Genomic DNA, 27817 nt, shown 5'->3' on the forward strand with positions numbered 1-27817 from the left:
TATCTCTCTTTCTTTTTGTTGCTTGGTGCTTTTGGTGAAAAATCTAAGAATCTATTCATAAAAGGTCCAGAAGATGTTCCCCTGTGTTTTTTTCTAGGAGTTTTACAATTTAGTTCTTATATTTAAGTCTTTGATCCATTTTGAGTAAAATTTTGAATATGATGTGAGGTATGGGTCTACTTTTATTCTTTTACATTTGGATATTTAATTTTCTTAGTACCATTGTTGAAGAAACTATTCTTTCCCCATTGAGTAAGGTTAGCACCCTTGTCAAATATCAATTTTCCAGGGAAGTGGATTTGGCTCAATGGATAGAGTGTCCGCTTACCACCTGGGAGGTTCAGGGTTCAAACCCAGGGCCTCCTGACCCATATGATGAGCTGGCCCACACACAGTGCTGACGTACACAAGGAGTGCTGTGCCATGCAGGGGTGTCCCGCATGTAGGGGAGCCCCACACGCAAGGAGTGTACCCTGTAAGGAGAGCCGCCCAGCACGAAGAAAGTGCAGCCTGCCCAGGAGTGGCACTGCACACACAGAGAGCTGACGCAGCAAGATGATGTAACAAAAAGAGACACAGATTCTTGGTGCCACTGACAGGAGTATAAGCAGACACAGCAGAACACAGCACATGGACACAGAAAGCAGACCACTTGGTGAGGGGGGAGGAGGGCGTGGTAGGGAAGAGAAATTTTCGAAAAAAATCAATTTTCAGGGGAGTGAATGTGGCTCAAGCAGTTGAGTGCCTGCCTCCCACCTGGGAGGTCCCAGGTTTGGTTCCTGGTGTCTTGTAAAGAATACCAACAGACAATGAGCAAAAAAGCAACAAGGAGACAATGAGCAGACAATGAGCAAAAAACAAATGAGCAAACAACAAGCAGATAACAAGCAAACAATGAGCAAACAGACAAGGGAGACAACTTAGGGGAGCTGATGTGGCTCAGTGGTTGAGTGCCACATACAATGTCCCACGTTCAAACCCCAATCCTAGTACCTTAAAATAAAAATCAATTTTCCATAGGTTATTTCTGAACTTTCCATTTTATTCCACCAGTCTATATGTCAATCCTTGTGCCAGTAGCACACTTTTGATTACTGTAGCTTTGTAATAAGTTTTTAAATTGGGAAATGTGAGTCTTCCAAGTTTGTTTTTCTTCTTGTTCTTCATTTCCTTGTGGTTGGAGTAGATACATTGTATGATTTCAGTCTTTTAAAACGTTTTGGCTTGCTTTGTGACCTATCATACAGTCTATCCTTCAGAATGATCCATGTGCTCAAGAAAATAATGTGTATTCTTCTACTGTTGGGTGAAGTGTTCTATATATGTCTGTTACATCTAGTTGGTTTATAACAGGGTCCTTAACACGTGGTCAATGAGCTTGAATTTAAATTAAAAAATACTTTTATTCTTGTGGGGACGTGTTGGTGCAGGCATGATATAGTTATTAAATAATACATAGTATAGTGTGGACTTAGACAGGGGTCCATGATTTTCACCTGACTGGCAGAGGGGTCCATGGAACAAAAAAGGTTAAGAACCCCTGGTTTATAATATTGTTCAAGTTTTCTATTTCCTTATTGATTTCTGCTTAGATGTTCTAGCCATTTTTGAAATTGGTATATTGTGGTCTATAATTAATGTAAAACTGTCTATTTCTCCCTTCATATCTGTCAATATCTGCTTCATATGTTTTAGGGCTCTGCAGTTAGGTGCATACATATTTTAATTGTTATATCTCCTGTATTAGTCAGCCAAAGGGGTGCTGATGCAAAATATCAGAAATCTATTGACTTTTATAAAGGGTATTTATTTGGGGTAGAAGCTTACAGTTACCAGGTCATAGAATATAAGTTACTTCCCTCACCAAATTCTATTGCCACATGTTGGAGCAAGATGGCTGCCAATATTCAGCCTTCCTCTTCCTCTTAAGGTGCCATGGTTCCAGCTTCTTCCAATATCACCTGGAGGCCATCAGGCTCACTAGGCTTTGTCTCTCTCCCTGGCGCTTGATTCTCTCTGGGCTCAGGCTTGCTTCTCTCCACAAGGTCAGCTGTAGACTATCAGGTAAATGGCTCATCTTTCTTCCTGGGGCCTCTGCCATGTCTGTAGAGCTGTCTCTATTCCTCTTTGTTCTTCTCTGGTGTGTTTACTTCCTGGGTTCCAGCTCAAAACTCCCCACTCTGTTCTCTGTTATGTCTTTTCTCTGTGAGTTCCCACCCACCAAGGGAGTGGGGATGCAACATCCTACTGATGTGACCCAATCTAAGGTAATCATTATTTAATCATGCCCAGAGGAACAGACCAGTTTACAAACATAATCCAATATCTATTTTTGGAATTCATAAACAATATCAACCTGCCACATCTCCTTATTGAATTTTCCCTTTTATCAATAGGCAGTGACCTTCCTTGTCCCTTTTAACAGTTTTATTTTATTTATAGTCTGTTGTATTAATATTAATTTAGCCACCCCAGCTCTCTTTTGTTTACTACTTGCATGGATTAGTTCTTCCAGGCTTGCACTTTCAACCTTTATTTCTTTGAATTTAAGGTGAGTCTCTTGTAAACAGTATGTAGTTGGGTCATGATTTTTTTAAAATCCATTCCGCCAATCTCTGCCTTTTGACTGGAGAGTTTAATCCATTTCCATTTAAAGTAACTACTGATAATGCAGAACTTTTCTGTCATATTGCTATTTAGTCTTTGTAAGTCTTTTTTCCTCAATTCTTCTATTACTGCTTATTTTTCATATTTAATATTTTGTAGTGAACTATTTTGAGTACATACTTACTTCATTCTGCATATTTTTTTCAGATATTTTCTTCGTGGTTCCTCATGGGGCTTAAATTTGACAACCTAAATCTATAACAATCTCATTTGATTTTATAACAACATAACTTTAATAACATACAGAAACCATTTTCCTATAGTCCTCCATCCCTTCACACTGTTGTTCCCATCACAAATTATAACTCTTTAATTATGTGTCCAAAACCATAAATTTGTCATACTTTTTATGCATTTGCATTTTAGATCCTTCAGGGGAAAAAAAGTGGAATTACAAACCAAACAGTCAGCATTTATAATTGCCCATGTAGTTACCTTTATAGAAGATTGTGATTTCTTTATGCTGCCTTGATCTACTGTCTGGTGTCCTTTCCTTTCAATCAAGAGAACTCCCTTTGGCATTGCTTGTAGAGAAGCTTTAGTGATGACAACTCCCTCAGTTTTTATGTGGGAATGTCTTAATACTTCCTCATTTCTGAAAGACACTTTCACCAGATGTAAAATTCTTGGTTGGCAATTATTTTCTTTCAGTACTTTAAATATTCCATTCCATTGCCTTCTTGTCTCCATGGTTTCTGTTGAGAAATTGGCTTTTAATTTTAGTGAGGCTCCTTTGTTCAGGACGTGTTGCTTCTTCTTGCAGCTTTTAGAATTCTCTCTTTGTCTTTGGAATTCAACAATTTGATTATATGTCTGGACATGGATCTCTTGGCATTTATCATTTTTTTGGAGATACATTGGAATTCTTGGACATACATATTTGTGTCTTTTGTTACATTTGGGGAGATTTTTGCCATTATTTCTTCAAATATTCCTTCCACCCTTTCTCTCTTTCTTCTCCTTCTGGCACTTCCATAATGCATATCTTGGTATACTTTATGGTATCTGTGGTAGTTTTAAGCTATATGTACCCCCAAAAAACCATGTTTTTAAGTTTAATCCATTCCTGTGGGTATAAACCCATTGTAAGTAGGAACTTTTGATGAGGTTATTTCAGTTAGGGTGGGTCCCATCTCATTCAGTATGGGTCTTAATCCTTTTTCTGAAGTCATTTATAAGAATGAAATTTAGACACAGAGAGAGAATACCACAGGAAACAAGAGGCTGGACATGGATGGGACACAGAAAAGAAGGGAAAGGCCAGGAGATGCTGCCATGTGCCTTGCCATATGACAGAAGAGCCAAGATCATCACCAGTCAGCCTCAGAACGCCACAGTCTTCGAGGAGGGGTGGGGTGGAGCATCGCCTTGATGATACCTTGATTTGGATGTTTTCTTTGCCTCAAAACTGTGAGTTAATAAATTCCCATTGTTTAACCCAACCCATTTCATTGTATTTGCTTAAGCAGCCCAGGAAACTAAGATAGTTTCCAACAGGTTTCTTAGACTCCATTCACTTTTCTTCATTTCTTTTTCTTTCTGCTTCTAAGCTTGAATAATGTCAATTGTCTTACCTTCAAGTTCACTGATTCTTTCTTTAGCCAGCTCTACCTGCTGCTGAACCCCTCTAGGGAATTTTTCATTTAAGTTATTTTAGACTTCAACCTGAGTATTTCTGTTTGGTTCCTTTTTATAATATCAATCTCTTTATTGAAATTCTCATTTTGTTCATATATCATTTTTCTGATATCATTTAGTTCTCCAGAGAACCTGAAAATGGTCCAAGGTGAAAGTGCAGGGTCTTCTTCAGTCTTCTCTGAGCATGCACATTGTTGTCCTGGATATGTGCTTGTGAAGTTAGGAATTCCCCCATTTACAGGGACCCAAATTATCCCTCTTATTCCTATGAAACAGTCTTTCCCCTGTTCTAGGTGCTCTATTGTATGGACTAAAGGTGGTAATCCTTTGCGCAAGGCCACTGCAATTTGATTGTTTCTTAAACTGATTTAACTGTCCATAAACTGTTACTGTATGCAGGGCACATACTGCGACAGCAAGCTAGAGATGAGTGTCCTGGGTCAGTTCTTCATGCTGCCATTAGATGGGTTGGCACAGACATACCTGTACACCAGATGTGTATAGGGGTCACTGTGCTCCCTCCAGGACAGATTCAGGGACCTGTACCGAGAGGACAGGCACACTCCACACCAAGTCAGGGAAGGGGTGAGGGAGGGACCAACAAAGGTGCCAAGAGCTTTTCATACCATTTTAAAATATGCATATTTTTATTTATTTTTAAAAGATACATAGATTACATAAAATGTTACATTAAAAATATATAAAGGATTCCCATATGCCCCACTCCCCACTCCTCCCACTTTTCCCACATTAACAACTTCTTTCATTAGTGTGGTACATTCATTGCAATTAATGAACACATAAATAAAATCTTTTAAAAAACATAGCTTAGTTCTAAATACATTTCACTGTATTGTGATTAATATTATGTGTTCTAAAACAGCAATTACCAAGTACAATGGTGATCTGTCATCATCAGTCTAAGCAACAGGCAGATCTTTACCTCTAATATTAGATTAAAAAATAGAAAAGTCAATTAATTATAAGTAGTCTTCATATTTGAAAACTATGTTCAAAAAGGAATTGAGAATTCCATTTCTAATGACTCTTTTTTTTTCGGAACCCCAGTTTTTCTAGAGTTTTCATCCATTTGGAATCTCACAGAAGAAAAGCATGCTTGATGAATTTGGCTATTAAGGATACAAGTTATCCCCTTTTATTCACAAAACTTTACCTTTTCCTCTTTATAAGTCAGCAAATTAGAAGAAAATTTTCTGTATTCTTTTTATTTCATCCTATAGTTTGTCACTACATAATTCATTTTCTATCTCTATGGTAGTAGGAAGAGGCTGCCTTGTTCTTGGGTAGATTTGAAGAATCAAGCATTGTTGTTTCATAATACTCTGTAAGATTTTTAAGAATAAATTATACAAAAACTAAGATGATTTGCACAATTCATCTTTCTATTAATCCTAAAGCCTTGAATTTTCCCTTTAAAAAATTTAACTTATAAATTGATTAATAGCACTCTTATCTATTTTGGGATCAGAATAGGGGCTGAAATTAATTCATCCACAAGTTTAAATTCTATAAGTGTTTGGACAATTGAGAGTACCTTAAGTGTTCCCCATGTCCACAGGCGACATCCATAATTTGATCTGTGTTCCTTAATATAATTTTTATCCAGCACAGTGTGTTTGCACAGCTAACAGTGAATCTAAATTGCTATGTCTCCCTTTGCTATTCACTTGGTTTTCCGCACATGGGAAGGGTGAGGATGGAAACCAAATGTGGTATATCCCAGATATTCTATTTGCAAACCAGAGTATATACTTTCCTTTACAGTGCATGGGGCTATGAAGTTTGTAGATGCTTTTTGTGGCTGAAATTGTTTTAAAATTATCAAGGTTATTCATAATTATTGATATTATTATCTCCATCCTGCCAAGCTTCAGTGATCTATTCCTTAAAGTTCTCAAACTCTTGGCATAGCTCATCACTCCCACTTTCTTGAAATACTTTCTTTACTTGGTTTCTCAAGCATCATATTCTCTTATTATTTCATACACCACACTGGTTGCTCCTTCTTAGCATCCTTTTCTTGTTCCAGTTCTTTATTTCTTTCAAATTTTAGAGCCCTCAGCTCTTCACTATTCTCTGTGGGATTTCATCCAGTCTCATGGTCTTAAGTACCTTCTGTATCCTGCCTGATAACTCCCAAATTTATATATCAAGCCCTGACCTCTAAATGCATACACACCACAGCTTCCTTGACTTCTCTTGGAGAATATATATTAGATATCTTAAACTTAACACACCCTAAAAAGAACTCTTGATTGCCCACCTCCCTGAAATTTTTCTTCCTTTAGTCTTCCTAATAGCAGTTAATGTGGCACCACTGTTCACCTAGTTACTCAAGCCAGAAGACTAGAGGTCATCCATCATTCCTGTTTTCCTCACTACCTAAATCTAACCCAATACAGTACAACCAAATCCAACACAAGTTCTGTTGCCTTCATCATGAAAATAAGTCCTGAAAGCTAAACACAGGCGTGCTGTTTGATCCTGCAATCCCACTACTAGGAATATATTCAGAAGAACTGAAAGCAAGGATGAGAACAGATATTTGCACACTGATGATCATAGTATCACTATTTACAATTGCTGAAAGATGTAAACAACCTAAGTACCCATCAACTAATGAATGGATAAACAAAATGTGGTGTATACATATGATGGAATACTATTTACCTGTAAGAAGAAATGAACTGGGGAAGCACATGACACCATGGATGAACCTTGAGGATATTATGTTGAGTGAAATAAGCCAGACACAAAAGGACAAATACTGTATGGTTTCACTGATATGAACTAAATGCAGTGAGTAAACTTATGGAGTTAAACTATAGAGTGTAGGTTAGTAGGAGACAGAATGTGCGTTGAGAAAGGGGGAGCTGATGTTAAATGTATGTAGAATATTTAACAAGGTCAATTGTAAATATGTGATATTGGATAGAGTTGATGGTAGCATATTACAATGAGTATAACTAACACTGCTTATTTATAAATGTGATTATGGCTGACAGGGGTAGTCTAGGGAGGTTAATGTTTATTGAAAGAGAGCTAGAGGATAATCTAAGGACTGTGTAACATAGTGATTTTGGTGGTAGATAAGGATTGCTGTTAATAATATATATATAAGAGTGTTCCTCTACTTCAAGGTGTTAAGAATATGGTGATACATGGGAAAATACAACTAATGTAGCTTAGAGACAATACTTAACAATAGTATTGTAATATTTTTGTTGCAAAGGCAAAGAAGGTACTCTATCAATGTTAAAGGTGGGAAAAAAAGAAGACGGGATTTTGTTTTATGAGATTTGAACATGATCAAGCTTTCTTTTTTTCATTTTCTTCATTTACAAGGAGACCTTGGTCACGTTATTTAACTAATCTGTGCTCATTTATTCATCTTTCAGAACACTTGAGAAAGAATTTAGTTTGTTTTTAGGATTAAAGAAGATAAATGTACTTGGACAGAATTTTTTAATGTAATGTTTCCATAATTTGTTAAGCTGCCTTTTGTCTATTTTATTTTTTGAAATTAAAATAAAGTTTACTTAAAAATATATGTATGTCCTGAATGCAGCTATTTCTTACCATTTCCACCACAACAGCCTTGGTCTGTGCTGCCATTCTCCCTTCCAAACCACAGCCTTCTATGCAGTCTGTCCTTCTTCATTTTTGTCTTTCTCCACAAAGTAGCCAGAGTGATCTTTATAAGATATAAACAAGTTCATGTCACTCTTCTGCTTAAAAATCCTCCCCTAGTTCTCCTCAGAATAAAATCTACACTCCTATCTTGCCCACAAGACCCTAAAAATGATCTAGTCCCTGTTGACCCCTCCAGCTTCACCACAGTCCTTTCTTCCTTTCCTTAAACTCAGAACTGCTGTTGACTCTCTCTGAAAAGTTCTTACTTCAGATCTTCAGTGACTGGCTCCTTGTCATGGACTTACATCTGTTCACAAGTCTCCCCTAAAGAGGTCTTCCACAGTGACATCCTTGTTCCCAGTATCTCTCTACCCTTTTCCTTTAATATATCTTCTTTGGAACACTAATACTATCTGAAATACATTCTTTATTTTCTAATGACTTGCTTAATTTTGACTCCTCCACTAGAAAGTCAGTTCCATCAGGGTAGGGATTTTGCTTGTGTTATATTCCTAGTATGTAGAACATATCTGGCAGAGATTAGGGGCTCAATGATTCTTCTTAAATAAGTGAATAAATAAATGATGTATGTATACATCAATATAAAAGAGTTTTTTTTTGTTTATTTTAAGGAATATATTAAAAATATCTCTTAATTTGTAGCTGCTATGACAATTACCATCCAATGTGTTGGCTTAAAAACAGGAATTTATTGACTCATGGTTTCAGAGATCAGAAAATTGGCCCTCTCCCAGGGTCATGAGTGTTCTGGCTGGCTGGCAATGCTTGGGTTCCTTGGCTTTCCCGTCACATGGCAATATCCTCTCCTTTCTCTTCTGGGTTCCTGCTAATTTCCTGCTTTTAGCTCCTCCCCATGGCATCTTCTCTGTAAAGCCTCTACTAATAGGATTAAGAGTAATCCTGATTCAGTTGGTCAGTTTATAATTAAAAATAACATCTTCAAAAGAGCCTACTTTCAAAGTGTTCATATCCACAGGAATGGATTAAGAACATGTTTTTTTTTTCTGGATGCATAACTAAATGACACAATACATAAATAAATATATTGTTTGGGGAGATAGAGACTGGAAGTTTCTGATGCCTTAAATTAATGTGACTTTGCTGGAAAATATGTCCCAATATAAATGTTTTACTTCCTTTGTTCATAGGCTTTTTTTTTTGAATCAGAAGGAAAGACAGATTGACACATCTACTTTTGAAAAGAATGAATACCTGCAGAAGATAAAAAAGGTAGGAAGGCAGAAACGAAGATTTTAAAAATTATACCTAGATTTTATTTTTAAATAAATACTTTAAATGTGTGAGAAAAGTGAAATTTTCTAGAAGTAGGTTTATTATTGACTAATAATAACCATGATTATTCACAGTAATTGATAAAAAATTTTATTCCTTCCCAAAATACTTTAAGTATATGAAAGAGCAAAGATTTTCCATGTGAAGATGATTTATGTTTTTGGTAACTTTTCATGTGGGTATGGTAGTTTTATGTTAGAAATTTTTCTGTCTGTGACAAATAGATATCTTTCATGTGAATTATTTAGAGAAATCAGGGCCTGCTGTTTGGGGTACTTGTGAAGTGTAGCTACCTGTTCTGATCTTAATCATGCTAGTGAAATATTTGCAGTAGATTTAGACATTTTTCAAACTTATTTTAAAGGAATATCTTATCATAAGTAAATAATCATGGATTTAAATTAAAATTTAGCCACATGATTATTCAGTGAATCATTCATTATGATAGTGACCAGCTGGGGGAAACAGAACTAAAGTCCAAAATAAGGATCTTGGTTAAATAAGTAATAGTATTATTCATAGTATATTATTGCATGACAATTTATTTTATAAAACAGTATATATAAAGTGACCATATATACACCCAAATGCACACGTATACCTGATAGAGCTGAAATTCTTCTTGTTCCTTGCATTGAACATGAAAAAACCTTGGAATCCCCATATACACATACTTAATTTCAAAAGTCTAGGACAGATATCCTCTCCCTACGTCCTCTAGCTCTGTTTTGTACCCAGGTCAAGCAGGTGTAAAACTCATCCCTTTCACTGCTTTTAAAAAGAAATTCAATAACACTGAGCATTTCATTACCTACTGCAAACTTTGCTGGAATTTTGAGTGGTCATGGGGAGGAATCTCATGGCAGAATGCAGATGTTTTCTCACCTTTCTCCTATGGTTCCTCATCCATCCTCCTATTCTAGGACATACTGCCACCCCACATCCAAATTCTCTCCCCTCTTACAAACTTCGGTTTAGAAGCTTCCCCCTTCTTCTGAGGCTCTAAGACAGTTCTCTCCCTGAATGATTTGTATCAGTTAAATTCTTTCCAGTTTTCGTTTTGGGATCTGCCAGCAGTAAGGATGGCTTGCCCTCCAGGTGATGCGTATTCTGATTCTTTTAAGAACAAGAATATAGCAGGCATGGTTAATTTGTTTTGACGTTGGCTTCCATTGCCTGCTAAGACTTCTTTTCCTGTTTACTTCCTATTGTAGGAACTGATAGGCGACCTCTAGTTTACAGCAGCACCAAAGTTTCTGTCCCTCATGACCCAGGAACCCAGAGCTGAGGTGACTTGCTCCATCAAAAGGGCAGATATAGAGGGTTTCCCTTCAATTCACAGTCCCTAACCAAATTCTGTGGGTGCAACTAAGTGGCCACTTCAAAGGGGGAAGGGCTCTGACCCATTTAATATTTCCACTGGGGCAGAGATTATGGGCTCTCGGTGACATCCAGTCATAACCCTCACAAGTTTTTGGAGGGAGGTTTAAGGATGATATTGATTCCATTCTAACTTTAACTTATTTTTATCCTCTGAAATATTACACATTTACAGAACAGTATAAAAACTATAAGTGTTCAGAATTTATGCTTGAACTTTTTACTCTATTAATAGTGAATTTGGGTTCTAGGAGGATGGTGTAGGAGTAGGTAGGCAGGGCTCAACCCTCTCAGAAAAACAATGGGGAAATGGCCAAAAGCTGTCTGAGGAAGCACTTTGTGGGTCAGACCAGGATAGTGCTGCACAAAACCCAGGAGGGTGAGGGACAGATAGATGAAGAACCAGTAATAGCAAACGTAATCGACAAAAAAACCAAACCAAAACAAAACGGGTATATGCAAATGATGAGATATTCTGAAGCTGTGAGAAGAAATGAAGTCATGAACTACATGACAACATGGATGAACCTGGAGGATATCACGTTGAGTGAAGCAAGTCAGACACAAAAGGACAAATACTGTATGACAATAGTATTATAAACTAAATATATTGTATAAACTCAAAGAGTTAATAATTAGAACACAGGTCACCAGAAAATAAAGTGAGGTTAGAGGATGGAAAGCTGAGGGCTAATCTGTGCAGAAATGGTAAAAAGATTGTTCATAAATCTTTGGAAATAAATAGAAATGGTGAAAGCACATCATAGTGGTTGTAACTAGAAAGCTATCATATGGGTATGACAGTGGTTGAAAGGGAAAGTTTAAGGATATGTGTATTACTAGAAGGAAAGCTCAAAAAAGGTAACAAGGGACTGTATAACACAGTGAAACCCCATGTGAAATATGAATATGGGTAATAGTGCATATATAAGACTGTTTTTACAAAAACATAAATACAGACAAACAGAGAGATAGAAACAATAGCAGCTATGTACAGCAGGGGAAGCATAGAGAGATTGAAAGGTGATGAATTTTTTGTTTTTTATTATTGGAAAAATGAAAATGCTCTAATGATTGAAGTGATGAATGCACAATTATGTGATTACACCAAATACCATTGATTGTATACTTTGGAAGGATTTATGCTTTATTCATGTGTATCAATAAAAGTAATTTGTTAAAAAAAAAAAAAGATAAGTAGGAGTCAACTGCTTTCTCCTGGTCTTAATTCTTCCAGGATTAAGATGTCCTGTGACTTCAGAGTATAACATGAGACTGATACAGCTAATGATACCATAAGGTTTTGACCTCAGCAGCACAATTATTTGCTCTAATCTAATTGGTTAGATTAGGTTAAATAAAAAGTCAAGTGAAAAATATCTTGGACTTAAAAAAAACAGTGAATGTAATTGATTAGTTTTCATGATGTTTGTTTTTCAATATTTTCTTTTTGGTTAATGCTTTATATGTTCTATAATATGAAGATATTCTCCAATATTATCTTCTAGAAGCTTTATTGTTTGGTCCTTCATATTTAGGACTACAAGTCATCTGAAATTTATGTGTACGTGTGTGTGTTTGGTGTGAGATAGTGATCATAATTAATATTTTTTCGAAAGGTTGTCCAATTAGCCAGCACTATTTAATGAAAAGATAATCCTTTCCCCACTACATTGAACTGACACTTTTGTCATAGATCACGTAACCAAATATGTGTAAATCTGTAGGCTCTATATTCTGTTCATTTGGACTTTTAATCTCTCCTCACATTAAAACTACTATCTTGGGAGCAAATGTAGATCAAGTGGTTGAGCATGACAGGTCCTGGGTTTGGTTCCCAGTGCCTCCTGGAAAAACAAAAGGAAACAACAAGCAAGGCACACCAAATAAACCAATTCAGGGAAGCCAATGTGGCTCAGTGGTTGAGGTCTGGCTTCCCACATACAAGGTCCTGGGTTCCATCCCGGCCCCCAGTACATATTAATGAAAAACAACAACAACAATAACAACAAACTATACTATCTTAATTATTAACTTCAAAGTAAGTTTTATAGCTGATAGTAAATGTACTCCAACTTTGTTCTTCCTCAAGATTGCTTGAGCTAATCTTGACCTCTGAATTTCTATCAGTCTGTCAAGGTCTGCACAAAAAAGCCTGTTGGGATTTTTAATGGGGTTTCATTAAGTCTATAGATCAGTTTGGAGAAAATTTTACATCTTTACAAGTTCATGAACTTGGCCTATCCCTCATTTATTTTAGGTCTTCTTGGCTCCCTGTGACTTAGTTATGCAATTTTGTTATGGTGCGTCTAAGATTTTCTTCTTATTTATCCTGCTTGTGATCTGTGGGCTTCTTAAATCTGTGAATTACAATATTTTATAAAGTTTTCAATCTTCTCAGGCATTATCTGTTCAGATATTTCTTTTGTCCTACTCTCCCCTGTCTTTCTGAAATTCCAATTATATGTGCATTCTTATTTATACTAATATCCATATCCGCGATGTATCTTAGTTTGTCTCCCCTTGCTGCATTCTATAAGATTGATCTTACTTTGAGTTCTTCATTTTGGTTATTGTATTTTTCAATAGGCAAATTTTATTTGTTACCTTTTCAAATCTGCCATGGCACTCTTCATTGTTTCTAAATCCCTACCATAATTTTCAAAGCATGTCTAATATTTCTTTGCTCATAGGAAGCGTAGTAGATTTATAGTCAAGGTCTGAAAAATCTAATATTGGAAAGCTCTGTGGGTCTGTTGTTTCTGCCAGTTTCTGTTCATTCTGTCTTATTTCCTTCTCTTCCTGGTAGAAACTGTGCATTGGGCATTGTACTTGAAAAATGATGGCACCTTTTCAGGAGCAGATTTTCATTTGCCTCTGTCAGATGCCAGGGCTCTTATAGTCCTGTACCACCTTAACCACCTTAAGCTTTCCTGGTGAGCAACATGATGCTGTGCCAAGGCTTGTTAGCATCCAACTTACCTTTATCCACAGTTGAAGCTCTTTGGGATCCCAGATTAAATTGGTGGGAAGTTTATGAGCTCCACGTCTGGGTGAGCTCTAAGTGTTAGCTTTTATTTCTCTTGCAGTGCAAAGCAGTCAAAACCATGGTGCAGTTTCCAAGTGGTTTCTTCCATATCAGTAAACATCCTCGTGCTAGACCTATCCCTTTTGGTTCTTGCTTTTCCCCTAGAATTAGGCCTAGTAATTCGTCAGTAACTTGCTAGCTCTTCAATACTTCAAGAAAAAAATTTTTTCATCCAGCTATTTTAGTAATCCTTACCTAGAAGGCTATTTTGAACTACCCTGCCCACCATTCCTTGTAACTTATTTATTTATCTAACTTTCTTATTTATCTAAAGCAGTTTAACAGAGACAACCAAGCACAAAATTCTTATTTCCTCATTCAGAACATCGGCGGGCACTCTTTTTTTGTCCTTGAATAGAAATATTTAAAAAGAAGGAAGCATGACATCTAGTTAAATATCTAAGTCAAAGTGCTTCAGTTGATGTTATGTTTTCTTTTCCTTAGCGTGATTTATCTTCTAGGAAAAGGAGATCCCAGTTTATTAATCTCACTTCTTCTTTCAATAAAGATTATTACTTTATGGTTTTACGTCACTGTTAACTTTCTACACTTTGTCATAACATAACTTATAAGAGAGGCCTCCAAATATACAACTGCATATTCAGTAGATAATTAAATCACTCGACGTTTATGGTATATTCTTTGTGTGCGAAGCAATTTGTTGTGTGCAGTTCTATGGAGTAGCCCTGACCCTGACTTTCTGCAAAGGGACTATGAAGCAAGTCCTCTTATTCAGTTCCTTTGTTTTTCTCTAGATGGCAGCAAAAATATACAAAATTCGTATAGAAAATAAAGAACTACAAGAGAAAAATAATGTTCTTATCAGACAATATCGTATTGTCGTAAATGAAGAAGGCGATATTTTTAAAAAGAGACGGAAGATTCATGATGAGTATGTTTCTACCCATGATCCATACGTGATTCAATGTGCCACATTATGGGTGCTTTCCTTGCTCTTCAAAGTGATGACTCTCCAGGCCAGCTTATCCTAGATTTAATCTATTGACAACAGAGAAATATCATTCTTTCCCTAATAATAAATAAGCATTTCCCTAATCTTTCTCTAGAGGCATTAAGTATCATTTCTTCATCTGGATCAGATCAAATTCATAAAAAACATTTTTTAAAAAGCCTATATATTTACTTTTATACCAGATTCCTGGAAGGGTAATTATGCCTTTACTCTCTATCAGTTACTCTTAATGAAGTGTTAATAGTTCCAGGTCAATTTTAGTGGAGTAAAGAGAATTTCAGAATAAAGAAAGCCAGATTTGAAAGGCAACAAAAAATATAGTTTACCAAATGTGTTTTAACACTTATTCTGATGGATACTATTACTTTGTTAAGTACATGACATACTCATACTAAGAAATTATTCAAAATAAATACATTCACTTGTTCAATAACGTTATTCAACAAACACTGAGACACCCATGACCTGTGTTTGGTTATGTTGGTGGGGAGGTAGGGGAAAATTATAAAGATTTATTAAAAGCAACCATTCTTTGCTATCTTGGAACTTGTTGGCTGTAGAAATCAGTTCCATTCTTCTCAAGCATTTTACCATATTCTCTTTCCTTTACTCCCTACTGATGTTCCCTTATCTCTTACAGCAAACGGACCTCAGATGGGAATTCCCTAAACATCTAATATAATTCTCTAGTATAAGACTCTAATAATTTGACCTGATTGTTTTTTCCTGATTTTGGTAGGAAAGATTATGTTCTCAGATTGCATTTTAGGCATATTTTATTTTGTCTTATTGCTCACCTCTTAATTTCCTCTTGTTTTCAGTATTACTATAGATTTAAAACTCCTTCTTAGACTTTGTTTATCCCAATAAGTGGTAATCATTGCTTTTCTCCAATTGTCACTGGTTGCTCACTCCCACCAGTGGGCACCCACCTTTTCAGACTGGCCTCTTTGCCTCAAACGACTTTCTGAAATTTCTCTTATTCTCTCCACCAGCAAGAGAGGCTGAAAACAAGAGGCCTCTCTAGTTTCCTTTCCCCAAGGTCCGGCACAGCTTTCTGTCAGAGCCTTGGATTCCACAAGGTTTTTATCAATGAACTGCACTTAGCAGGATTCAAAGCAGAATAAATCATTTCCTTTCTATGACTACCCTTTCAACCTTCTCAACTGCAGGTAGATCCCATTGTTTCTCTTGATAGTTTCAAAGGGGTAAAGAGTGTTTTCCCTGGAACTAAAAAGTCTAGTATAATATGACATCACAAATTCTCATCAAATTTAAAACTTTTCTACTCTCTCAGCTTAGACATACCTCAAGCTGAGAAACCTGCAGTGGAAAAGAAGGACATGGTTTTCTTCTTTGTCTCATGCAACCCCTTCCCAGGCTCCATGGTCTGACAGCAGTTTGGGGCCCTCCTGGGTAAGAAGGCAGATAGGAAGTAGTGAGAGAGGAATGGAAGGACAGAAAGGCAACTAGGATTTCTACTTCAACCTCAGTGCTGATGACATTCCAATTGGTCGCTCCAGGAAAGAGCTTTCCCCTTGGATTCCAGACAACTATTTTGGACTATCACAACCTCATTTGGATGATGTGCTCAGTAGAATCATGCCCTTCCCCAAGAAACGATATCCCACTCTAAATCCCTGGAACCTGTGACTATAATAAGGTATCACTCCCACGATTATTCTGCTATATGGCACAGTTGATCCTTAAAATAGATCTATGCTTCCGGGTGGTCCTGAACTAATCACATGGAAATTTAAATGCCAAAAGTGTTCTCTAGTTGGGTGCAAAAGAGGAAGGCAGTAGAAGTCAGTGCGATCAGGAGTACGAGAACTCAACTCACCATAGTTAGCTTGAAAATGGACCAAACCATGTGGAACGTTTGAGAAGGAAATGAATTCTGCCAATAACCAAAAAGCTGGAAAGAGAACATCATGCCTCAGAGGAGAAGCAGAGGCTGGCTGACACCTTCATTTTTGCCTTAAGCAGAGGAATCAGTTACGCTCTGCTTGACCTGGACTTCTGACTCACGGAAACTTTGATATAATAAAGGGCTATTGTTCTAAGCCACTAAGGGTTTGGTCATCTGTTTTGCAACAATAGAAAATTAATACAGATGGTCCAATGTACATCCCTGAGAAGTTTTTCCTAAAGCTCCCTGTACTGAATTAGAGGCTCACTTGGGACTCCTATACATTTTTTAATATTTTAGCAAGTAAAGAATGGTGTGTCCACTAGATTGTGCCTTCCTCCAATTCAAGAACTGTGCCCAAGTACCTGGTACACCCAAGATGCTTTACAAATATGTGATGCTTAATTTTATGTGTCTACTTGGTTAGGTTATAATGTATGGTTATTTGGTCAAGCACTGGCCTACTTGTTACTGTGGAGATATTTATAGATGGGATTAGCATCTATGATCAGTTTTAAGTAAAGGAGATTATTCTCATCAATTTGGGTGGGCCTTGTCCACTCAGCTAGAAGTCTTAAAGTGAGACCTGAGGACACCAAGAATGAGAAAGAATTCTGCCTCAAGACTATGCCCTCACTCCTCCCCAGCTTCCCCTATAAACTTGAACTAAACACTTTAATATCACTCCTCTTGGAATTCCCAAGTTCTGGGCCTGTCATAAGGAATTTAGATTTGCCAGCCCCCACAATCATGTAAGCCAATTCCTTTTAAGAAACTGTATATATATTTGTATACACATATCCTGTTCTGCTACTCTGGAGAACCCTGACTGATACACCATTCACATTCAGCATTTCCACAGCTGGTCTTATCCATCATCAGAAATTGGCTCCACAACTGTATTCCCTATATCAATGAATAGCTCAGTTATTGACATAATCCCCTAACCTAAAGATTGGGAAATTATTTGAGGAAATCCCCTTTCTCCATCATTGGACTCCATTCAGTCACCAAGGCTTGTCAATTCCCCCTTCCAAAAAGCTCTCGAATATATCTATCCTCCTCACCAGCTCCATTCTCTTTACCTCCTTCAGCCTCTTGGGTTTGTATGAGTAACTGCTTCTCAAAGTTCTTCCTGTTTTCTGCCTTACCAACCTTTACTTGTCCTTCTCCCCCACACTAGAATGATCCTCCTAAAACATCTCTCTGATGTCATTCTTTTTCATCACTGTATTGTAATCCACTGAATTCAAAATCCTTTTCCCTCCTGGACTATGAACAGATAAGGCTGTTGCTGTCTTACTCAAAGCTATATCCTCAGCACCTAGTACATTGCTTAAGAGATAATGGGCACTCACCAGTGTCTTCTCAATGAATATTCTGAATAAAATCTTGTACACATAAAATTATTTAAGTAATCAATTATGATGCTCAAAAATAAATCGTATAACTTCACATATGTAAAACTGAGTTTCCAGTCATCTAATTTAGTCTCTCATCTAACTTAACAGCCTATTGAGAATGATAATGTTACTATTCTTCAAGCAAAAACTTTCTCAAATCAATGGGTAGTTACGTATTGGCTCGGATCATAAACTATGCTGTTACAAAGACAGAATTATAACACTCAAAAAGTTACTACCATCATTGATTTTGAAGAAGATGAGTCCCTTAGATAAGGAACTTTTTGTTAAAGGCTCATTCCTATAAATGTATGGAAACAAACCCGTAAACTTCTCTGAGCCTCATTATTCTGTCCTGCAAGTTAGAAGCAACAACAACAACAAAAAATTTTTAAAATGTCTCCTTGGTGCCAAGTGCTATGTTGAGTACATTTCTCATTTAATCCTTGAACCCAGTGACACAGGTGTTATGACCCCCATTTTATGGATGGTAAAACTGCAGTTCATCTGTAGGTGAAGTTTCTTGTCCAAGGTCACACTGCCAGTAAGAGGTAGAGCCAGCATTCAAACTGGCCTGCCTTACTCCATCTTTTGCAAAAGGATGCAAAAGAATTGATAAACGTTTAGGACAGACACACCCGTTTGGAGGAATCTACAGTATTGGAACTGTAATTGTTGCTGTTTTCTGCTTACCACTGTGGCTAATGTTCTTACCATGACTTAGAACATAAGTTTAGATTTAGCCATCAGCTGGTGTTTAGCCACCAGCAAAAAAGCTTTTGTTTCTTTTTTACCAATTTATTTGGTCAGGTCACTGAACTGAATTTTCTAAACTCCTTTTTAAATTCTTATTTGTGATTGCATATTTTCTCACACTGGGGTGTTAAAAATGATTACTTCAGTCTTCAATATATGATAACTTTTTTTTTCATGGTAGAAATCAGAAGCAACTGGCATATATTACTCAGAAAGAAAATTTCCTATCACAAAGAAAAGTCGACATCAAAAATATGGAAGAAGGACTCATCACACTCAAAGATCTTTTTCGGTATGTTGTCTTTGAAAATATTAATCTTCATTCTTCTCTGTATTTATCTTTAAATAAATGGTAGTAATAAATTTGTCAGTTTCTAATATACTACAAAATAGGAAGTTTATAATTAGCTCTCTCTGTTTCACCATCCAGAAATGACATTATCATTGATTCTTTCCATTCATTGGAAGAATAGATAGGTTCTACATAAGCTGCTGGGTATGAGGAATCCACAAGTTGGGAGTCCAGTGACAAAACATGTGCCCAAACATTATCACAGGACTGAGCCCCTAAATCACTTTAATTTTTATGTTTTTTTTTTCTGATTAAAAAATTAATGCTTCTATGTGGGCTTTTAAGATTCAAATATAGAATAACCGATAATCACTGTTAATAGTTTGCTATACATGTTTTCAAATATATATTCTTATATGTGTGTGTTTAAACCCAATATTGGACTGAATGATTCTATAAATGGATTTTTTCTACTTAAAATAAATAGGGTAAAATTGCAACATTTGGAGGTGGGTGAAGGGTATATGGAATTCTTTGCATTATTTTTATTACATTTCTGCTGTGTTTGAAATTATTTCAAAATTAAAAGTTTAAAAATCTTATATATGAAACCACTTTGTTAATTCTTTCTCCAACTGCATAATATTCCTTTGATAGATTTTATTATATTTTATTTAGCTGGTACTCTTATTGGAGGATATTTTTTTCAATCTTCTGATTTTCTTACATTACAAACAATTTTTGAAGTTAACATTATTTAACAAATACAAATCTCAGTCCACCTATGTGACTGTTTCTTTATACTAAAGTCCTTAAAGTTAAACGACTAGATCAAAGGGGAATTAATATATTTCATTTTTACAATAATTATCAAATGTTCTACATAAATGTTCTATCATTTTGTACTCCCACACATAAAAACAACTTATAGTTTCTTTAGGTAGACAAGCAAAAGTAACATAAATGAAATAATTAATGAACAATATATAATTGTGCAGAATAGAATAGAATTATAAAACACAATCAGAAAAGTATGAAAGTAAAGGAGTTCTTCTTATACAAGGATTTAAAACTTGACCTTGACCTTTGAAAGCAAGTCAGATTTTTTTTTTGTTTGCTCATCAAATGGAGGAATAATGTCGCCACACTCAGGAACATATGTGATTTGCATATAGGACAATGAGGAGACCAGACATATTAAACTAAGATAGATGGTGATGAAACTTTGAGTACATACCAACAAAACACTGGAACTCTGCAGGAAGTTAGGGTTTTTTTTTCTTACATTGTCGTTACATGGGTAAATAATATATTTAGGCACCTATTTCTTGTTAAGTCTAATTAAGAAAGGAAACTACTAACTCCTTCCTATGAAACATTAGGAAAATGGAACTGGACTAAATAGGGTTTTATTTCTTCTCATGAATAATGCAAATTTTATCCTCAGTGATGTTGTCATCATTGCCCTGGTAACCAGGAAGCCCACTGCCAAATTTGTGGCCTAATATTGGTATCCATTTAGGATTTCTAAAAAATGTTACCGTTGCTTTCTTTTAAACTGTTTCAATTACTTTGTGAATTATATTAAATATATAAATTAAATCAATAAGATTGGGGCAAATTAGAGAGAACCCAAGAGACTCAAAAGAGTATATTTTAGATTTATACATAAGAAATTGAAAAACTATGGTTTCAAATAGAGAAAGAAATATGAGCCCAGTTGTGTTTCTAGTTTATTTTATAACATTTTATATTATAAATTTCACCTATGAGTATTTCTATCTTTCCAAAAATATATGTTAAGTAGCATTTTACTTGTGTACCCTTCAATTTATTACTCTGCCTGAAGTACTTAGTTTTCCCCTTCATGTCCTCTGCATGCAGCAAGCCCACCTTGTGTCACGCACAGTCAGGACTTGCTGTCCCTTTTCTCTACATCTTTGCAAATGATCATGTCCTTTTCTTGGTGATATCGCTCCTGTCTTCCAGCAAACATTCTCCGCCTGTAACCCTTCCTTAATTGCTACCCCAGACTCTGTTCTTCTCTATCCTTGATATTCTATCTCAGTGCCTGCAGAATCTATCTGCGCTTTTACAGAATTGTAATTGTCTTTTGGCTCATCTGTAATAAAAACCTTCAGTTGTTTCATGAGGTTTATTTTATCTCACAATTAGACTACAGCTTTACTGAGCATAAGAATTATACCTAAAGAGTCCTTTATATAGTCTAACAACTCTGACAAATGCAAAACCCAATATATTTTTCTTGTTTTTAGGGCAACACATCAAGTATATCAGAAACAAATAAAAATCCTCAATAAGAATCTGGAGAGAGAAAATCAGAGATGGTAAAAATAAATAAATAAAGTTCATTGTGTTAATCAGTAGTTTCTTAATGAACAGCGGCCTAGAGTTGGGGGGGAATTAGAGTACTTGTTGGTTATTACAGTCCAAGGAAATGATTTTCCTAAACCAAAATATGGGAATTGAGATTTGTTTGGTTTGTTGGCATTGAAAAGAGCCAAAGTCTTCAGTTTCAATTGAGTGGAATCGCCAAAGAGTGAAACTGTCAACATATGTGAAATGCCTTTTGCTCATCCAAACCATTAGGGGAGGTGATATGATATAGTCACAGAGGAGGGTGATTAAAAAGTCAAGTTCTGCAGATGACAAATTTGATTGCTCTGTCACTACTAGCTCTGTGATTGAGGGTAAGTTATTTCATCTCTCTTTGCTCCTATCCCTATAAATTGGGAATGACAGTAGTACCCACTCTATAAGGTGATTGTCAGTGGTCAAGGAGATCATCCATATAGAGTACTTAGATCAGTGCTGCAACTAGAAGGCACTTGCTGAAAGTGAGCTGTATTATCATTGTTACTGCTGTTGTTGTTTGAGAGATTCCAATCACATATTTTTACTATACTGCAATCATATGGCTTTTTTTATGTGGTGGAAAAGAGAAAATTTTGAGAACCTGGAGACCTGAAATCATCTTTTCAGCACTTAAAATTACTATTTATGCCTGGCCCCCTTCTTTTCTTCCCCTGCCCCTGGGCCTTCCTCATTTCTGTTCTTTACTTGAAGGAGGTGAACTGCTAAGTATGGTTTGTCCACTGTTCTACTGGACATACAGATTCACAAGTTTTTACACTCAAACATCTAGCAAGGAGGACATGGAGGCGGTTAACGTTTTGTGTCATTTTGTTTTCCATCAATGGGCATAGTCTGTGTCATTAGTAACACAAAACAATTTTGTATAATCATAGGAGGACTTGTCCTGCTTTGAATTCCTTCATCTTTGCAGGAAACTGACATCAATTTAATGTCACTTCTTTTTGTTTTAATCTCTAGTGTTATAACTCAGTGGAAAATAGGTTGTATGTTAAAAAAGCATGGACGCTGGAGAGATAATATAAAGAAAGAAATACAAGAACTTAAAAATAGAATTGAGATAGGAGAAAGTAGACAAAAAAAATTATTTGAAGAGGTAAGAGAATCCAAGTTACTTAAATTAGTCCCCTATATTGCAGTTGAGTAACTGTCCATCATATTTTTAATTAAACTGTATCATATTAAAAGTTTTTTTCCTTTCTGCTACTTCCTATTTGGGTGAATTATATAACTTTCATGAGAAATATATCCATTTGCTGCAGATTAACTGAAGGAATTTAGCAAATGAAGTAGTAATTTTCTCCAAAGTATGCTTCTGAAGCATGGAACCAGAAACGTATTTGAGGTTAGTCTTTAGGGAAAGTTTCTCTGAAAATATGAGAGCAAATATCATTTATTTAGCTCCTATATTTACCTTTTGGCCACCCTCCATTCCCACCCCTTCTTTTCCTCATGTCGTTTATACGTATTGATGGTGAAGAACTAAATCTCTGGAGAAAAAGTCCATCTCAGTGGTTACTGAGAAATCATGTAGAACGAAGTCAGACACAAGTCTCAAGCAAGGAGACATTAATTAACCTGATTGTCTGAAAATGTAAGGCTGTCCACTATAAGAGACATGACAAATCCTCATTTTTCTCTAATTAGAGCAATTTCAGGGAAAATGAGCTCACTGAGTTTGTGGCACAGATTGAAAAACTTACAACAGAACTAAAAGAAGATGAAAAGGATTTTGTTTTGAAAGAAAAACAGTTAATTCAAGACTTAAGCAAGTATGAGGTAAGCTTTATTTTACATCTAAGAATAACTTTAAATGGCTCTATGAGGGGGAGGAGGGAATCACTGCTATTTCATGCCTTTCTAATCAGTTAAATGTAAAATGAATCTTCAAATATGAATAAGGCCACACTTTTGTTTTGAATCTTTATCTTCTGAAAAAGAAATAAAACAGTAAAAAGTATTATTTCAACAAATCTAGAAGTAAAAAAACAACCACAAACTCAAAATTACACAGAACTGATGGGAAAGAGCCATGGAGGGCTTTGTCCAGAATAGACAGTGTGCATTTGGAGATCCCCAGGCTGCAGAAACTTCTGTAAGTTCCTCCTGCCATATTGTAAAGCCCCTCATTGATTGCCATAAAATAACTTCTACAGCAAGAATTGATATCCATTCACATATTCCGTTCACATATTCCGTAGCGGTGTGCATTCAAAGGTAAGTACAATTAGAGCACAGTGGGCATCACCATCCCCAGATCCTCAAGATTGGGGAGTGAACAATGGATTAGAGTAGACTGACTATTATTCTACTATAGACTTACTGTTATTCTAGCAATGGAAGAACTTTTATCATTGATGTGGAGACAGTGGCCACTGGAGGTTCTGAGGGGACAGAGAGGGAAAAATATGTGTAATATAGAGACATATTTGGGACATTGGAATTGTCCTGCATGACATTGCAATGATGGATAAAGGCCATTATATATTTTGTCATAACCTACAAAATTGTGTGGGACAGAGTATAAACTATAATCTAAACTATAATCCACAGTTAGTGGCAATGCTTCAGTATGGCTTGTAACAAAGGTATCACACTAAGGAAGGATGTTGTTACTGTGGGAAAGTGTGGGAGGGGGAGGGAGGGGGGCACATGGGAATCCCCTATATTTTTGTGTGTACATTTATGCAATCTAAAGTTTCTTTAAAATAAATAATTATTTTTTTTTAAATGTAGTAGGGAAAATCCAAAAGCTTCCAGGGAAAACTGACTGGAATTGTAGCTGCTTTGGCTTTGGAGAGCTGAGAGACAGTTCTCCCTCCAGTAAGACCTACTACCTGCTCTGATTTTGACAGATCTTCCATAGCTACCACAGGACATGGATTCAGACACCCTGCAGGCCTTCCAGAATGAACTCACCTGCTCCATCTGCATGAACTATTTAATAGACCCTGTTACCTTGGACTGGACCACAGCTTTTGCAGACCCTGTCTCTGCCTTTGCTGGGAGGACACCTAAGTTCCATTTTGCTACCCTGAGTGCAGGCAAATATCAGAGAAACCAGACTTCAAAACCAATATTATACCAAAGAAGCTGGCTTTCTTTGCCAGAAAGGCCAGACCTTGTTATGAGAAGAGCTCTGAGGTGCAGACCTGTGGGGCACACAAGGAGGCACAGGATCCCTTCTGTGAGGTTCACAAGAACCTGCCCTGTGGACCCTGTTCTCAGTCTTCACAGCATGCGGGTCACAGCAGCAGAGCAGTGGAATGGGTTGCTGAGGAATACAAGGAGAATCTTTTAAAGGAAATGGGCTCTTTATGGGAAAATGACTCAGGATACCGAAAAACCCTAACTAAGGAAACTAGCAAAATCCAGGTATTAGAGGATTATGTGGTCTTAAGAAGGTGGTGATCAAGGCTCAATACCAGATCTTGCAACTATTTCTGAGGAGGAGCATCTACACCTGGAGAGACTGGAGAAGGAAGCCGAAGAGATTTTCCAAGTACACTGAAGCCAGAATGACCAAGCACATGGAAAACCTGTGAGAAATGGATAGATGACTGAGACCTGCCACAAACCTGACATTGAGCTGCTCCAGGACTTGGGAGATATATTGGGAAGGACTGAGGTGGTACAGATGCAGGAACTGCAACCTGTATAACCTGAGCTCCCTTCACGGGGCGTCACAGGGATCTTGAGCGTGATGAATGGCTTCAGAGACTCAGCCCTTTGGAGATCAGGCCTCATTTCCTGTCAGCAGTGATCTCCTGGAGATAAGACCTCTCTTGTTTTTCCTTGACTTTTTCTAATCTGAAGATAGTATATGATTTTCCAAAACCATATGCCCTATTTAGTCATATAGCAGTGACTAAGACTGAAGTCTCTGTAACTTAAAGATTGCTGAATATACCAAGATATATTCTTGGTTATATTTAGTTGTATCATGGAGAGTAAAAAAGAGTAATGATGTCATGAAGAGATACAGTGTTTAGTTTGGGGAATAGCAATCAATACAGTAGATTTTTTGAGTATAGTCCAACTTGAAAGTATAGGGCATCATTAGCTGTTTTTCATTTGTTCTGTATTCTGAGTGCATTTATCACACATTTTATGAAAAAACATTTAACATTTATTGAATCAGGAAGTTCTGATGAAAATCAATGAAAAATATGCCATGAGCCACACATTTTTAATGTTTTCAGGTCAATCCCCAAACTACTGACAGGCAAGGGAACCTTGGAGATGGCCCAACCATGTTAGACCCAAACTGAAAGCAGGGCTGACCGGTAGAGAGCCAGAGCAACCAGGATTGGACTGAATCCAGCATCTGAACAGAAAATGTAAAGCCAGACAGTCATCTTAAGAAAATTTTAAACTGTGCATATTTAGATTTCCCATTAATTGTTTGATATTTAAAACGTACAAGCACAGATTATAACTCAATAAACTCTATATTATAGCCAAAAAAAAAAAAAAAAAAGCCATGGAGGGAGGAAGCCAGGTGTGGGTGGCCACGGGAGTCCCTGGGAAGAGTAAAGAGAAAAAAAGGAATCTAGCAAGGCAGTCTCAGAAATCCTTCTTAAAGAAAGGGCATCACACTGTTTGGGAGCTCCAGGAGCAGATCTGGACTAGAGGAGGGCATGCATGCTGGCGGCAGTGGAGAGAAAAGGAACCAAAGGTAGTGTGGAGCCCAAGGCGGCAGCTCTCCAGAAACACAAGCTAAAGGATGTACTGTTTTGAGGCGATAATATTACCTTAGAAGGCAAGGTTGTGTTTCTTGGTGGCAGCAGTCTGTAGAGAATCCGAGAATAGGAATAGCGGTAGGCACCTTCTTGAACTTGATTAGGTTCGAAAAGGAAGAGGAGGCTTAGTGACACCAAAGAGAGGCTTTATTTGAAGGAAACAGTCTACAGCTATAACAAGGGAATAGGAAGCCCTTAAATTTCAAAGCTTAGAATCCTACCCTGGTCCAAGCCCCACCCCCGCCCCCATATTATCTAACCCCCATCACATCTTACAACACCCTGAAGATAACTAACCCCCCAAAACAAATTCTCCACATGAATAACAAGAAGGAAGCAAACTCCTCTTCCATACAAAAATATTATGAGAGGCAACCATCTTCATAGATTTCTTGACCCGCTGATGAGTTCTGAAAATTGTAACCCATTTCTACCAGCCTAACTGTGGCCAGTCAAATGAAAGCATGAGATGTGAGAGAAGAAGAACAAGGAGTCCGGTGGTGATAAATCAGCTGGTGTTTCAATTCTTGAGAAGTACAAGAAGTGTTAGAACAAAGGCACAACTGACCATCTGTATGTTGCCATCTTCCTGAGAGCCCTTCTTTGAGTGGGGGAATGGTGAGTCTAAGGGCTCATTCGTCAAAGGATGGCAGAAGATATTACATTCCTTTAAATGAGATATGTGGTATTTTTGCTATATTTGGAAAAATCTTCCATCTATCTACAATTTCATGTGCTGCTGACTAATTTGTCACTGTAATAGTTAAAGGGCAAAATGATTCTAAAAGTTGTTCAAGTCCCAGTTTAACAAAGAATATAATATTAAAACCTTCTCTAAGGAACTAGTACTTTTAAATCCCTTGAAATGTAATTCCTAAGACTTCTAGGTTGCAAGAATTCATATATTAAGAATGTATCTACTTCTTTGAGTTCAATAATGGTTCCTCTTCAAAGTTTTAATAAATTTAGAAATCATTTTTCTCAAATGTCATGAGAAAAACACGTGGAAAGGAGAACAAAACTTTCAACGGGGAAACGGACTTGGCCTAATGGTTAGGGCATCTGTCTACCACATGGGAGGTACGCGGTTCAAACCCCGGGCCTCCTTGACCCCTGTGGAGCTGGCCCATGTGCAGTGCTGATGCGCTCAAGGAGTGCCCTGCCACGCAGGGGTGTCCCCCGCGTAGGGGAGCCCCACGCGCAAGGAGTGCACCCGTAAGGAGAGCCGCCCAGCACGAAAGAAAGTGCAGCCTGCCCAGGAATGGCGCCGCCCACACTTCCCATGCCACTGACAACAACAGAAGTGGACAAAGAAACAAGACGCAGCAAATAGACACAGAGAACAGACAACCGGGGGAGGGGGGGATTTAAATAAATAAATAAATCTTTAAAAAAAAAAAACTTTCAACAGCTGAAGAACATGGTGCCATGAAACACATGAAAATTGCAATCAAACATTCCTCCATGGATTAAAAAACATAAAATTTAATAGAAGTATGAAGGAATATCACCAATAGGGAAATACAGGAACTCAGGGTAGAGAAAGAAAATGATGGCCAGAAAATTGGCAGAGGTGAAATAGGAAATGGCATGACTCATGGAAC

General features: G+C 37.0%; 1 protein-coding gene across 1 annotated transcript in view; it reads left to right on the top strand.

Moving 5' to 3' along the window:
* Positions 1-27817, top strand: part of CCDC175 (coiled-coil domain containing 175) — a 71906-nt gene that overhangs the window by 19699 nt on the left and 24390 nt on the right. The window contains exons 8-13 of the mRNA XM_058288917.1: positions 9129-9210; positions 14497-14633; positions 18967-19077; positions 21354-21425; positions 22432-22567; positions 23119-23250. Coding sequence (XP_058144900.1) covers positions 9129-9210; positions 14497-14633; positions 18967-19077; positions 21354-21425; positions 22432-22567; positions 23119-23250 — 670 coding nt within the window. The remainder of the gene's footprint in view (positions 1-9128; positions 9211-14496; positions 14634-18966; positions 19078-21353; positions 21426-22431; positions 22568-23118; positions 23251-27817) is intronic.

Source organism: Dasypus novemcinctus, chromosome 3 (assembly GCF_030445035.2).
Source record: "Dasypus novemcinctus isolate mDasNov1 chromosome 3, mDasNov1.1.hap2, whole genome shotgun sequence".
NCBI lineage: Eukaryota > Metazoa > Chordata > Mammalia > Cingulata > Dasypodidae > Dasypus > Dasypus novemcinctus.